The sequence below is a fragment of the Hevea brasiliensis genome, chromosome 13 (assembly GCF_030052815.1).
Source record: "Hevea brasiliensis isolate MT/VB/25A 57/8 chromosome 13, ASM3005281v1, whole genome shotgun sequence".
NCBI lineage: Eukaryota > Viridiplantae > Streptophyta > Magnoliopsida > Malpighiales > Euphorbiaceae > Hevea > Hevea brasiliensis.
The window spans coordinates 11,290,264-11,306,466 of record NC_079505.1 but is presented as its reverse complement, the minus strand read 5'-3'; the positions used below and the strand labels follow the sequence as shown (position 1 = coordinate 11,306,466).

General features: G+C 44.3%; 1 protein-coding gene across 1 annotated transcript in view; it reads right to left on the bottom strand.

The window, feature by feature from the left end:
* The window catches only part of LOC131172076 (stress response protein nst1-like), a 41,429-nt gene that overhangs the window by 19,411 nt on the left and 5,815 nt on the right, over window positions 1-16,203 (bottom strand). The window contains exon 2 of the mRNA XM_058133021.1: window positions 7,802-8,315. Coding sequence (XP_057989004.1) covers window positions 7,802-8,315 — 514 coding nt within the window. The remainder of the gene's footprint in view (window positions 1-7,801; window positions 8,316-16,203) is intronic.

The window sequence follows — 16,203 nt, the reverse complement described above, 5'->3', positions numbered from 1 at the left end:
CCTACCCTACCTTTTTTTTTTTTTAGGCATAATATCTCTTGACGGTGTCAGCATTCACAGGTCTTGGGAATTCCTCACCGTCCATGTGGGTCAAGACCAAGGCTCCTCCAGAAAATGCCTTTTTAACCACATAGGGTCCCTCGTAGGTTGGTGACCATTTGCCCCGGGGATCGTTTTGATTTGGCAACACTTTCTTCAGAACTAGGTCCCCGGGTTGGAATTCGCGTGGTCGAACGCTTTTGTCAAATGCCCTAGCCATTCTCCTCTGGTATAACTGCCCATGACATGCTGCTGCTAACCTTTTCTCGTCCAGCAAGTTTAACTGATCCAACATCGACTGGATCCATTCTGACTCATCAATCCCCGATTCCTTCAGAATCCTTAGGGAAGGAATTTCAACTTCAATAGGTAATACTGCTTCCATCCCGTAAACCAGTGAGTATGGAGTTGCCCCTGTTGAGGTTCTCACAGAAGTCCGGTATGCGTGAAGAGCGTAGGGAAGCATATCATGCCAATCCCTATATGTGACCGTCATTTTCCAGATTATCCTCTTGAGATTTTTATTTGCGGCTTCCACCGCTCCATTCATCTGGGGACGGTATGGGGAGGAATTGAGATGTCGGATTTTGTATTGATCACATAATTTTTGAATCTTTGGACCATTCAGATTCTTGGCGTTGTCAGTGATGATTTCATTGGGGAGACCATGCCGGCAGATGATGTTGTTTCTGAGGAATTTGAGAAATGTGTTCTACGTGATGTGAGCATATGACGTTGCTTCGACCCATTTGGAGAAATAGTCGATGGCTACTAGGATAAATCTATGCCCATTGGATGCCTTAGGGTTGATGGGACCAATCACATCGATGCCCCACATTGCGAAAGGCCATGGTGAGACGAGGTTGAACAATTTGTGAGGCGGAACATTTATCGGATCCGCGTAGATCTGACACTTATGGCACTTTCGAAAGTATTCAATGCAATCCTTTTCCATTGTAGTCCAAAAATACCCACGTCGCATGATTTGCTTAGCCATCATATGCCCGTTGGCATGGGTTGCACAATTTTCTTCATGAGTCTCGAAAAGGATTCTCTTCGCCTCTTTTGCACCCACACATCTCAACAATTCACCGTTGGAGCTCCTCTTGTATAGGACTTCTCCACTGGAGAAGTATCCCAATGCTAACCTCCGAATCATCCTTCTTTCGTTTCTACTTGCCCCTGAAGGGAATTCTCCGGTTCTGATGTAGACCAGGATGTCATGGTACCAAGGTTTACCGTCGGGTTCTTCCTCAATCATGAAGCAGTATGTTGGCTCACTTCTTGCTTTAATCCTTAATAACTGAGTTGTCTGTCCTTCTTCTATTTGAGCCATAACAGCTAGAGTAGCTAAGGCATCAGCAAATTGATTCTTGTCTCTACTAAGATGAGTGAAAGAGATTTCTTCGAATTTCTTAATCAGCTCCAGTAAGTACTTCTGATATGGGATCAGCTTCGGATCCTTAGTTTGCCATTCCCCTTTGACTTGATAAATGATCAGAGCTGAGTCTCCGTATACCTCCAACTTTCTGATTTTCATTTCGATAGCAGCTTGTAAACCCATTACACAAGCTTCGTATTCTGCGACGTTGTTGGTGCAGTCAAATCTTAACTTAATAGCTATCGGAAAGTGTTTTCCATCCGGGGATATCAATACAGCTCCAATTCCATTATCGGACAAATTGACAGCTCCATCGAAATACATTTCCCATACATCGGCTGGCTCCTCTTTTTCGCAGTCTACTTCATTAATATGCTCATCGGGGAACTCAAAATCCAGAGCTTCATAATCTTGGATAGGGTTTTCTGCTAGGAGATCGGCGATTACACTACCCTTCACCGCTTTCTGGGTCATATTGACTATGTCATATTGGGAGAGAATTACCTGCCACTTGGCTATCCTACCTGGCATGAATGGGGTTTCGAATATATATTTGATAGGATCCATCCTGGAGATGAGCCATGTCTTGTGATTCAGCATGTAGTGTTTGAGGCGATTCGCTGTCCAGGCTAGCGCGCAGCAAGTTTTCTTTAGGAAAGAGTACCTTGATTCACAATCATTGAACTTCTTGCTCAGGTAATAAATGGCTCTTTCCTTTCAGCCAGTATCATCATGTTGCCCCAAAACACATCCCATTGAGCTTTGTTGGACTGCCATATCTGAGAATCGCAGGCCTTCCATGTTGGAGGAACCAATACTGGTGGGTTTGACAGGTACTGCTTAATTTTATCAAAGGCCTCTTGGCAAACAGAATTCCATTGAGTAGAGTTGTTCTTCCGGAGCAATCTAAAAATTGGCTCAGCTTTCGCAGTGAGATTGGAAATAAACCTTGATATGTAGTTCAACTTTCCCAAGAAACTACGCACCTCCCTTTCTGTTTTTGGGGATGACATCTCTTGAATGGCTCGGACTTTGTCCGGATCAACTTCTATTCTCTTCTCGCTCACTATGAATCCCAACAATTTCCCAGATCTAGCTCCGAATATGCATTTGGCAGGGTTCAGTTTCAGATGATATTTCCTGAGTCTCTCAAATACTTTCCTCAGCACCCGCATATGGCTTTCTTCTCCCCGGGATTTGATGATCATATCATCTACATACACCTCCACTTCTTTATGCATCATATCATGGAATAATGTGACCATTGCGCGCTGGTAGGTAGCACCAGCATTCTTTAACCTGAAAGGCATGACCCGATAGCAAAATACTCCCCATTGAGTGATGAAAGCAGTTTTATCCTTGTCTTCCTCGTCCATTGGGATCTGATTGTACCCTGATGCCCCATCAATACACGAACACCTGCCCAATCCCGCAGCATTGTCAACTAAAACATCAATATGAGGGAGAGGGAAATCGTCTTTCAAGCTCGCTTTATTAAGATCCCTGTAGTCAATGCATACCCTGACTCTCCCGTCCTTCTTCATTACCGGGACGACGTTAGCTACCCATTGGGGATATTTGACTACTTCCAGGAACCCAGCGTCATACTGTTTCTTGACCTCATCCCTAACTTTGAGCAGTGTGTCAGGATTCATTCTCCTTAATTTCTGCTTCACCGTGATTGTCCCCGGAATAAGGGGAATTTTGTGCGTCACTATCTGGGGGTCCAAACCAACCATATCATCATAGCTCTAGGAAAATACGTCCAGGAATTCTCTAAGCAAACTGATCATATCTCCCAGTTCTTCACTCTCCACTACATTAAGTTCCCTTTTTACTTCTTCAGTGCCTAAGTTTATGGTGCGTGTTTTGTCTCCACGAGGCACGAGGGAAGGTTCATCCCTTTCATTGCTTTCTTCTGTGAGATTTTCCTCAGAATCACTTGAAGTAATGGCAGTTATGGGGATTTCAAAATTAACCGGAGGAATTTCTGAGTCTATTGGATTATTAGGTGTTAATTGATGAATGGTCCTGAATGAATGAAAATAGAACATATTATAAGGATGGAATTCAAAAGGAAAGAAAGAAAGAATTGGATTTAGAATGCGCTATTAATTCATTAATATTTATGCCATAAGAAAAAGGGTCCATTTACAGTATTACACTTGCCACCATGGACAAAATGATCAAGTGTAGATAACCAAAGGTACTTTACTCGAAATTGAGTACAGGGATGTCTTCTGCTGTCCAGTTGTCTAGTTCTTGCCCCTCAGCTATTGGCGAGACCAGAGCCTCATACAAGGAATCTAGGTAGATGACATCGATGGATGGTTCATCAGGTGATTCTTCAACCTTTGCCGGATTTTCAATGACCGGTTTAGTGAAGATCTCCGTGATTCTCGGGACTACCTTCCTTTTTCCCATTTTCTGGTCAAACCTTTGATCCTGGAGCATTTTCGTCATCCAGAATCGCCCATCCATAAGGGCATCTTCCTCATAACCCAAACCACAACGGCCTACTTTCTGGATAGCCGATATACATCTTCCTCATAACCCAAACCACAACGGCCTACTTTCTGGATAGCCGATATAGGTTCAACGATTCCTTGCAATGCGGTGCCCAAGCCTTTGCCCTCTTGATACCCATTCCTCGACAACACTTTGGCCACCATAGCCATAGCCCCCTCATTTCCGGTTTCTTGTAATTCGAGGGCCTGGAAAGAACTTTCCAACAACTCCTCAGTAGCTTCCATGTAAGGAAGTGATTGTGGCTTGGTGACTAATATGGCTTCTTCCCCTCTCACCGTGATTATTTTGCCGTCTATGATGTACTTTATTTTCTGATGCAAAGTTGAAGGAACGGCATTCGCTGAATGGATCCATGGCTGCCCCAGCAACATAGTGTAGGCCGGTTCAATATTCATCACCTGAAATGTGACGTTGAAGGTGCATGCGCCAATTTGAAGTGGCAAGTCAATATCTCCCAATACTTCTCTTCTTGTACCGTCAAAGGCTCTTACCACCATAGCACTTTGACGTATATCTGATTGGTCAACTGGCAACCTAGCCAAGGTAGCACTAGGCAGTACATTGAGGGCTGATCCGTTATCAATAAGGACCTTGGCCACTATACAACCTTTACATTTTACTGTCACATGTAGGGCCTTAGTATGTGCTAAGCCTGCAGGATCTATCTCGTCTTCTGAGAAAGTAACAAAACTGGATGCCTGGATTTGTCCCACTATCTTCTCAAACTGCCCCGGTGTGATGTCGGGGTTTACAAAGGCCTGATCCAGGATTCTCTGCAAGGCTTGTCGGTGCACTTCTGAGCTCAGGATCAGCGATAACAGTGAAATTCGGGCAGGTGTCTTTCTCAACTGCTCCACCACATCGTACTCACTCTGCTTCATTATTTGGAGCAACAGTTCCTCCTCCTCTTTAGGCCCGGCATGTTCTACTTCCTCCGTCTTCTCATCCTCTTCTTCTGTTTTCTTTAGTGACTCTCCCATTTTTACTTTCCCTTTCCTCTTTTCTTTCTCTTCCTTCCCGTAACACCTCCCACTTCGAGTTATGAACTCGACTTCTTGCTCAAACGAGGAGGATTTTGTGGCAGCGTCGGGCTGAAGATTAACTTGGGGAGTAGTACTGGTGATAGGTCCAGCATAAGTCATTTTAAAGTGTTCATGAGGAGTGAAACGCGGTTTTGGAGGTCCGAGGTGAAGCAAGATTAGAGGCGATGTCTTGTAGCGCTCCTTGTGTGAAAACTTGGAAATTATAGTTCCAAGGGACAGCATGAGTATTTGTGACAGGGAGCTGAGGCGGAGTTCGGATAACCATTACTGGCGGTGAGGCTACTGGGGGTGAGAAAGTGATTCTGGGTTTGGAGGTAGAAGCATTTTGGCTGAATCTAGTTATGTTCACTCCCCCTTCCGTCTTCGACCTTGTCTGGCATCTCAGAACTTTGAGGGATAACAAGTTCTGAACCTCTTGCTTGAATCCCTCATAGTCCCGCAGCTCATGATCAGCTGCCCCTCCATGGTAAGGACATCCCGTACCCTTTTCTGATCCTGTTACCTGAGGGCAAAGGTAGCCTTCCCTCATTGCCACAGCAAAAATTTCCTCAAAGTGAGGAATCAGCTCGTCTACCTCCGGTGTCGACCTCTCTCCATCTGATTTTATCATATTTACTCCATTGCCCGCATTATGATTGGGCAACGGGTTTGAGGTAACATTGGAGAGGGAACCATTTCCCTCAATTTTCAGCCACCCATTCCGGATTAAAGCGTGCACTCTCCCCCTAAGTGCCCCGCAGTTGTCAGTTGAATGCCCTTGTGCCCCTCCATGATACTCACAACGGGCAGTGGCATCATACCACCTGGGGTATGGTGGCTGGACTGGGTCGAGGGGAACTGGTACTATCTAGTTTATACAGACGAGATATCGGTATATTTCGCTGAGTGGTAGGGGAAGGGGTGGATCGGGATTTCTTGGTGGTCTCGGGTTATTTGGGGGTGTTCTGGGTTGGTTAGGTGGAGGAGGCGGTGCAGTGATAGTTTCTTTGGTGGTGGGTATTGTGGGCGCGGGTGTGGATAATTTGGGAAAGGAGGTGGGATGTTTGCAACCGTTTGGCCATGAGGGGAAGGGTATGGCTGATAGTTATTATGGGGAAGTGGGGAATAATTATTCTGCCGGGTGATGGAATGCACATCACCCTCCTTCTTTTTGCCGAAATTGGCAGTTTTCTTCGCAGGATTCTCATTCACCTCCTGCAGTCGCCCCATCCTGAGGTTGGCCTCTATTCTTTCACCGGCTTGGATGATATCCGAGAAGCTATTGGAAGTATTCCCAATCATCAAATTGAAATAGGGGGCCTTCAATGTCTCAATGAACAGGGAACAAAGTTCATTGTCGGTCACTGGAGGATATACTTCTGCAGCCTTTTCTCTCCATCTCTGGGCATATTCCTTGAAACTTTCCCTATCCCTTTGTACTAGGTTTTGGAGGTCTCTTCTTGTGGGGGCCACATCGCAGTTAAATTTATACTGCTTCAAAAAGGCATCAGCTAAATCCTTCCAGGAGCCTTGATGCACTCTGTCTAATTGTATGCACCATCTCGTGGTAGCGAAAGACTCGTGAAAAAAGTGGACGAGAAGTCTGTCATCTTCTGTTAAGGCAGACATTTTGGCAATGTAGGTTGCCAGGTGGATTCGGGGGTCTGAGTTCCCGGTGTACTTGTCAAAATCCGGGACTTTAAACTTAGGCGGCACCACTACATCAGGCACGAGTCTAAGCGATGCCACATCGACTGAACCATACATATTCAGTCCTTCGATCGCTCTCAATCTTTCTTCTAGAGCAGATAGTTTCTCATTTTCTCTTGTCTTATTTTCTCCTCCCACTGCATGAAATGCTCCCCCAGTTGGGAGATGAGGGGTGGAGTGAACTGGAGGGATTAGGATTGAAGGGTATGGGTCGGTGTTTGAAACAGCTGGGTAATGAGAGTAAGGTAGGTCATTATTCATGGTAGCCGGATTGACAGTGATTGTCGGGTCTGGAATAGGTGACTGAAAGGTAAAAGAAGTTGAAGCTTGGTGCGGATCATTTGTTGTAGGTGGTGGAGGAGGTAGTGGTAGGCTAGGCTCTGAAGTGGGTTTATTCTGGGACATCTCCCTCATTAGTCTCATAAGTTCTGAGACCTGATCTTTCAGCTCGGAGACTTGCCCTTGTAGATTCTGTACTTGTTCCTGGTTTTCCATTATCTTCTTTGTTCGGGATCTTATTAAGTACACTCGTTTGGGTTGAACTGCGTGCCCGGTCAGACTTCCTTTGTTTGAAGCAATGTTGATTTTCTGTAGGGAGTAAAAAAGAAATTTTTAGCGAATCTTGATCAAAATTAAATAGGGTCCTGATGTGGACAAAGGATACGGTGGCATCTAAGAGCCAGAAATGAAATCTGCAGAAGGATAATTGCATCACTTTTATCATGGCATCATTTGATAGTCTGGCGGTAAATGACTGGACTGAACACGCCTCTATGGTACCTGTCCACACGGCGCTTTCAATTTTTCGCATAACTCTAGCGAGGGAGTCCCTACGGGAGTCATACTATTCATTCACAATTTTGCTAAACAGTGGCCCAAAGTCATTCCATTAATTGATTAGTTCATACATGGCATTCTTTACATTGGCCTAGGCTTAGGGAGGTTCTTTATAATGAGATTACACTTTCTGAGATACTCATATAACCTTTCTTCCTGTCTGGTGGAGTCGAACACTTTCAGAGCATATTCGGATTCAGTTAGGAGTTCTTGTTTCCCTTGCACTATCGTTTTTTCTAGCTGATCAATGTTCTCTTTCAGCTCTCGATAAAGAGCAGCTTGCCTTTCTTTTTCCTTTCTTTCTTTGGCACATTCCTTCAGAACGTCGTTGATGAGCTGTGCTTGTTCCTTTAGTTCAAGCTTCTTCTTTTTGTTTTCTTGTTTATGCTCCTCTATGAGTATATCCTGATATTTCATCTTCTCCTGAAGCTCGCTATTCCGTACTTCTACTTCTTTTATGACAGCTTGGAGGGAACTTCTTTCTTTTTCCCACCGTATCTCTTGTTCTTCAACCTCCATCTTCTTGGTCCTAGCCTCTTCCCTGAGCCTCCTTAATTTTCTCTTGAGGATATGCTGTTGGCCCTCCAACTGTTCTATTTGTTTTTGCAGTTGCGAGTTTTTGATGCTTGCCTTTTGTAGGGAATCGGCCAAATGATTGCTAGCTTCCTCTGATAAGACGTCCCGATGAGAGTTGCTGTCTTCGAATTTTGTTGAATCCTCAGCTAAGTGTTCCTGGTCCCTGTCGGTCCTCCACTTAAGATAATCGCCCGTGGCACTTGGACCTTTAGGCAACCTCTCTGTCAGAGTGATGTTTTCCCAAGATTTGCGAGCCTTTTTCAACCCTTCTTCTTCCTTGAGCTCATGGTAGAAATGACCTTGGTGGTATTCTTTAATGTTGATTCTGGACTGTGTTGAGCCAAACTGCCTCATTACCAATGCCGGAGTGTAACTTGTGTATCCAGTCACTCTGATTAGGGATACCGATTGATTACCTCCCGTGCTGATCAAAATGGATTGGCTCGATGTCCACAGTTTCTTCCAACAGTAGTCATGGCTATTGAAACTCAAAATCTGTTCTTGCCACTGCGGTTCATTCTTCGGGCTGATTACTAATCGGGTCATTTTCTCGATGAGAGGCTGGTCAAGGTACCAAGTCAATCCCTTTGTCTCCATAGGACACATGTGACTGATAATCCAGAGGTACAACAATTGAGAACAACACTTAATGGACCCTATGCCCTGTTGTCTACAGTAGGTAAGGCTTAATAAGGTCTCTGCAAGAATTGCCGGTATCGGATTGACCTCTTGCTTTTCTACTGCCCAGAATACTTCCACCGTACTGCAGGTTATGATTCCTGATGGTCCCGGGAACAAAATCAGGCCATAGATTCCCAAGGCGAGTGCCACTGAAGCTCAATCCCACTGTTTCTCTTGGATGTATTGATCTAACCACTTCTTGAGATGTGTCCAATACCAACCATGCGTGTTTCCTTTGACAGTTTCTTTTGACTTTACTTCTTCCGGGGAAGTACCCAACATATGTGCCAATCGTTTCCAAGTCTGCATATGCTCGAGGTGTAGGTAGATCCGATTCTGCGTTGAGTAAGGAATCTCTAGTAATGCCTGATATTCTTCCATAGTGGGAACTGTATCAATATCATTGAAAGAGAATACCTCGTACTTAGGACTCCAAACCGACAGCATGGCCTTTAATGCCAGGATTTGGACCTTGACTCGCATTAAGGTTACAATCCTCCCGTACTTCTCCTCAAATCGTGCCTTGACCTGATTGGGAAGTGACCTCCAACTATTAGACAGACCCTCGAGGCTGTTCATTCTGACCTCAATTTTGTTCAGATCCAATGAAGGCAGTAAGCTAGCATGTGCCTTGGAAACATCGTTTTGCGGGGGTACTGGACTATGAGCTGATTTGGACCACAGTTTAGTATTCTGAACTTCTTCTGCCGACTGACTCGAGGATGCCATGTTAAAAATGATGTTTATCATTTTACAGACTTTTGGTTTGATGATGCCTGCGGGAAAAACTCGTTAGCAGGATAAATTTGGGTAATTTTGAATTATACTGTTGACAGGGTGACACATACACATTTATCAAAGTAGGAAAATGTGTAGGTGTTTCAGTAGAATTCAAGATTACCCTCACAAAAACGAACAAAAGAAAACTGAGGCAGAATAGGGTAAGAGTAAGCGTGCCCCTTTTGTCCTAGAATAGGGAGACTCCTGATACCGGATGAGTGCTACCTAATTGGATAGTTCTATCTTATAAGGTAGCTTACTATGGCTTTCAGCTATCGTGATAGTTTAGCTCAAGGTCTAATTTTTTAAAAGCCACAGGTTCCCAAATTGCCCCTACTGTAACAGTAGAGCCCCATTCTATAACCATGATATTATCGAGAAAATTCCACGGGTATCACAGTGGATAGAACGAGTTTTAATCTGAGCAGAAGCCTTCACGGATACTAACGGGGTAAAACCCATGGGTACCGCTACATGACCCCCTCCTACTTTCCTAAAAGGGTAAGAAAGCCCGGGTATAGGGCTGAAGTGTGTGAGGACATCGTGTGACTGTTCAGTGTGCGAAGGGACACCCTTACCTCTTCCCAATCCAGGGGGATTTTATTTTTCCTTTTATTTTAAACGAAGAGCGCTGTAGAAAATAAAATAAGCAAGACAAGCAAAACGGTTAGTAGGAATTAAAATATTGCCGGGTTAGCCCACCTAACTATAATTTGATCGAGAAATTAAATCTACTTTTGGACCTCTGAACTGGGGTCAAGTTGAAACCGCCTCCCCAGTGGAGTCGCTAAGCTGTCGCAATGTGTTTTGCGGTCGCCGGGACAAACACTCACCGAAGTGGGAAAGAGTGAGGAGTCACCACTTTAATTTTGAGGGAAATTAAAGAAAACCGTTTGCGAGAATAAATTAAAATGAAACCACTTCAAAACAGAGATTCTAGGTTCGGGGTCCGTAAATGGGTGGGGAAGGTGTTAGGCACCCCACCTCATCCGTTAATAAGGGTAAGTAGATTTAACTTTGCATTTTTTATAAATTAGTTAGGAGGGCTTGAATGGAAATGTTAATCCTTTTAACAAAAGGAATATTTGATTTTTCACTAAATTTGGATTACCCAGATACGTAAGTAAATGAGACAACCTTAGTGAGTTACTGTTGTATGTTAATTTTGTTTGAAAGGGTTATTTGGTTAAAATTCAATTTGAGAATCGGATGAGAAGTCTCCTTCGATCTCTTTTAGATTAAAATTAGAATTTTGGATCGAATAAGAACTCTTTTCCGATCTCTTTTAAAATATTTGTTAAAATTTGGATTGAGAATCGGATAAGAACTCTCCTCCGATCTCTTTTAAAATATTTGTTAAAATTTGGATTGAGAATCGGATAAGAACTCTTCTCCGACCTCTTTTAAATTATTTATTAAAATTCTAGGTGAGAATCGGATAAGAACTCTCCTCCGATCTCTTTAATATTTATTAAAGTTTTAGATTTGAGGATCGGATAAGAACTCTCCTCCGATCTCTTTTAAACATTTTATTTTAATTTTAGATTGAGAACCGGATAAGAACTCTCTTCCGATCTCTTTTGAGTATTTATTAAAATTTGGGTTGAGAGCCGGATGAGAACTCTCTTCCGATCTCTTTTAAACGTTTTTTTTTTAATTTTAGATTGAGAACCGGATAAGAACTCTCCTCCGGTCTCTTTTGAATATTTGTTAAAGTTTTAGATTGAGAACCGGATAAGAACTTTCCTCCGATCTCTTTTATTTTAATGGGAGTCGGATAAGGATTTTTCCGATCTCTCGAAGTTTAATTTCAGTTACCCCTCGTAAGAGCCTAAGACTAAGGGTTTTGGCATTCGAAGATGACAGGGATCGGAATAAGGCTTCTTTTAACTCCTTAATACCTTGTGACTAGACCGAGGACACTAAATTGAATTTCCCGATCTTCTAATGTGGTCGCTTTACCAGTACCCTCTGATACCCGGTTTATTCCATTTATTTACCTACGGTTCGGTTCTATCCTACCTTGTGGCGTCTTACCCAATTGTCTTTTGTGTTATTCCAGTGATTTGGCCTAACTATTTTCCTGACTTATTACCCAGATTTTTCATCATTTTAAAGAGACCCTTAAGATACAGTTACCTACATTTTATCCGACCCCTTATATACTACTCGAGACTAGAAGACTTGCGTTCAGAAATAATAAAGATTAACAAAAGTATGGATTGGCCAACACGGAAATAAACTAGAGCATAACCTTTCTTTGTATTTTTTAGCGTGATATGAACTTAAAGAAAATATCATGCATAAAAAGGACAAAGGAAATACGTAAAACAAGAACTAAACTTAATAAAATGGTAATATGAACACTGACCTGTAGGGAGTCGAATCTATTGAACTAACTGCAGAATCACAAAACGTAATGAGATTGTAGGTTGATAGCCGGGAGACTAAGGTTCGCCTTGAAATGAAGGATTCTTTGCTAAAATGCAGTCAGGTCAAAATAACCGAGTTTGAATGGAGTTGAGCTTGGACAACAAAAGTGGAAATAAAAGATAACAAAGACAGAAAGTGAGAGTGCCACAGGGTAATGAACGAACTGAAAATGAAGAGTTTCAGTATTCAAAAATCCCTTTGCAAGAAAACACTTCAGAAAACTGGTTTCAAAAGTTTTTCTTATGAAAGCTCAAAAAATAGCAGAGTAACGAACTGAATTAAGTTTCAGAGTTCTTCCACTATAGTCACTGCCTTTTTTTTTCGTCCCCTCCCAACAGTTTTTCATGCAGGTATTTATAGGAACCGGGGGCTTCCCATGAAGGGTCAGGATTTTCCTTGAGGGAGATGGAGGTTCTGGATTTTGAAGGACATGATCGGATGCTTGAGAATTAAAGAGAATTAAAATGAACGGCTGAGATCATTCTCAGAATACTTTTCCTTTTCTCCTTCTAATCTGACGGTCCCAAACTTTGCTGACCTGGGCGATCCAAGGACTGGGAATGAAAGGCGCCGGCCTTGTCGTCTTCCTCTTTGATCCAAAGGCTCTGGGCTCGTCCTTGCAAGTGAGATCAACGGTGGAGATTGGGATATACAGGATTGTCATGACATACTCTGGCATCTGTCAGCATTTGTGGGCGATTCTTAGGCGTGCAGTGGAGATTTCGTCTACAACGCTTTAACTACCTCGGCTCTCATTCTGACGATGGTTATTGGGATTTGTCTTATTCTCTTTGCCTTCCGATCTCTCCTCTTTTCTGATCTTCTTAACACGCTCCTTTTCCGATCTTTCATACCGGTCTCCCCTCTTCCGATCTCTATCATTCCGATCCTTCCTTTAATCAGGCCCAGTCCGGTCAAAGCATTAATTTCTCTCTATTCCCGAAGCGTCCACTTCGTTTTCTGCTTAGCAATAAATGCCCGATTTTTCCCTATATATACCCCTGACAGAAGAGACTTTCCTCATTCGATTTTCCTCTCTTCCTTCTTACTTTCCTGTTCTAGCTGCTCCGGCAGTAGTTTCGGCCACGATTGTGGCTTTTGATTCCTTTTCGATGGACCTCTTTATTCCCCGACTGAAAATTTACGATCCCGGTAAACGAGAAATTATGATGACTGCACTTAATGACAGTGAGAGAACCGGACTAACTTACCGATCTGGATCAAAGACCTCGATCTTATTGACCTCGAATCGTTCGACCGATATGAACGGCGAACTGATTTCGGGCGAGAAGACTGCTAATATTCCCCTTAACACCGGTGACCGCCCCTTGGCATTCATCTGGCTCCCCTCCGCACTGGGTGTTCCGACAGCGGCTCGGTTTCGAGCGGTAACATCGATGACGACGTCTCTCATCTTCATGGGAGTCATAGTCAACCCATCTGAGCTGTACATCTATCCGATGTCAACAGCCGGTCTCCTGGTCAAACACATCTTTTGACTCAGCCACGAGACTAGGCTTTGACATAGCCTTTAGATGGGATGTTCCACCGGTCTCTAGAGATCGCCCAAATGATGTATTTTACTTTCAATGTAATCCGATCTCTAAAGATCGCCCAAATGACGTAGTTAGACCTTTAATGTAATTCGATCCCTAGAGATCGCCCAAATGATGTAATCCGATCTTTTGGAAATAAAAATTTTGTTTTGTCAGTAATCACCTTATTAATTATTTTTCGATATTTGATGTGTTTATCCGATCTGGTTCCTAACTGAACAATCCTTAACTGATCCGCAATTCAAAATATTTATCTTAATATGCCGATCTCTAGTTATCCGATCTCTTTAAGGAATTTTGGAATATTCGTGAGACGTGTCAGAATAGCTGGTGAGTCCCGCTAACCGATGCATTGCCCGGAACATCGTGAGCATTAAATGCTCGGACGAGTATAAATAGGGGTGGGGTTAGCCAGTTGCCCCTTATGTCATTTTCAGCCTTCTCGCGAACAATCTCTGAATTCTCTCGTTTTCTCAAGTTCTTCCGACACCGATCAGACTCCGGTAAGGGTTTTGATCCTTCTTTTAGTTTAAATTCTTTATTTCCTTTGAAAATGAGCGGCGCTGAAGGTCAGAGAGCGGAGAGCCCCCCTTCCATTCACGTCTCGTGGTCATTAGACGAAGTCGAGGTGGTCGGACCAAGCGTGTGACCAGAACCTCCTAGGGTCTCCGTTCCAGCTCGGGGGCGGACCGCACCATCAAGGTTTGTACCTTCTTCAGGGAGGGAGAATCTTCCTATGGACGAGCTGCCATCAATCTTGCAAGAAACCGACCTGCAGTCGTTCAGCCAGGAGTACAACATCGAGCCTGATTCGTACGAGCTCATCCGGTGTCACGGTGATCTTCGTGCCGATCACTTCTTTATGGAGGACGATATGACCATGGTGTACGAGGAACAATTAAAAGCCGGGCTAAGGTTCCCTCTCGATGACTTCTTCAAGGAAGTCCTAAAATATCACCAAGTGTGCATAGCCCAGGTTCACCCGAACTCTTGGCGGATCCTGGTAGCCTTCAGGGGCCTTTGCCGAGCCAAAGGGATCAGACCTACAGCTAAGGTATTCGCCGAACTACATCGGCTGACTCATCGAAAAGACGACGAGTATTGGTTCTTCCAGGCGAAACCCCATTGTGGGCTTTTTACCGACCTGCCTTCCTCCCTGAAGAATTGGAAGAACCGCTTCTTTATCCTGAGGAGCAAAATACCGAACGACTTTGAGGGTTTTCCTCGCAGCTGGCGGCACCAGGGCCCCTTACTCCCGAAGCGTATCACCCTGAATAGAGAAGAAGGATTAATAGTGATGGAGCTGAAGGATCAGGTGGGCCGAGAGAAGTTTTCTTGTTTAGATGCAGTGACGGCCGAGCTGCACCATTGGACTATACAGCTGGTCACCGGCCAAGATCGTGGGCTTCAACTCTCTGACCTCGGCATCGGTATTTTCTATATCTCAGATCTTTGGACCTTAGTGATCTCACTGACCTCTTCTTTGTACAGGTATGGCAAGAGACGAAGCCTCCAAGGAGAACCGGAAGCGAAAGAGGGAGATCTCCCGGAAGGTACGGGAGATGAAGCGAGCTGAGGAAATGAAGACACCCAGGCATTAGCCCGGGGAAATACAAGAAGGCCCGCCTCAACCTTTGGGACCGCCGATCGTAGAAGCTGTCCGATCTCCTCCTCGCCGAGAAGAGCCGCCCCCACATCCTCCATTTGCTCCGAGCGCAGAAGGGGGTCCTTCTCAACCTTCTGTGAGGCCCCTTTCTCGAGGCGCTCAAATGCTGGTCACTTCCCTGGAGAAGAACCGGACTGTTCGAGAGAACCCAGGTTTTGCCAAAGTCTTGGGGTCTTCCATCTGCCTTCGGGAGGATCGGGACAGGCTGTCTCCGGACAACCTTGACGACATTCTGACCCGATCCATGAGTCTAAACGTAGAGTGCTTGGTGAATCAGCACATAGTCCGGGAAAAGGCTCACCGCCTAGGTAAGGAGGTCGAAAAGAAGAGTCAGGAAGTGGCTTCCCTCCAATCCCAACTCTCATCCGCTCAGGATTACATATCTCAAATTGAGGGGCGGATGAAGTTCTATGAAGACAAGCTGGCCGAACAGTCTCGTGTTCTGGCCGAGCGAACCCGTGTTCTAGAGAAAGTTCAAGCACTTCGGACCGATGAAGCTGCTCACATCGCTCACCTCACTGAGGAGCTCAAGGCGAGAGAAGAAGAGATGGTGACAGGAGTGGCCGGTGCTTATGTGAATGCTCACAAGGATCTCTTGGCCGAACTTAAGAAGCGTTACCCGGAAGAGGACTTCTCCTGGATGGCAGACCTGGCTCCCGAGGGTGAGGGTGAGGATAGTGAGGAGGAGGCCGAGGGTGAGAGAGAAGGCGAGCAAAATGTAGATCAGGCTGGGGGTGATCCTCCAGCCGAATGACTTGTACAAACTTTAATATGAAATGAAGTCTTCTTTTGTCCAGTGAATGAATGTGATCGAAAATGTCTAAATTATTTAAACACTTGATTGTCTGAGTATATTGAAATAACTAAGAGTTATTATTAATCTAAGTGTAAGAGGTCGGAAAACATAATGAGCATGAGATCGGCAGGGAACTAACGCTAAACGGGACTTGATTAAAATTGGAAATTTGGCTTGAACATTTAAGATCGGGATCA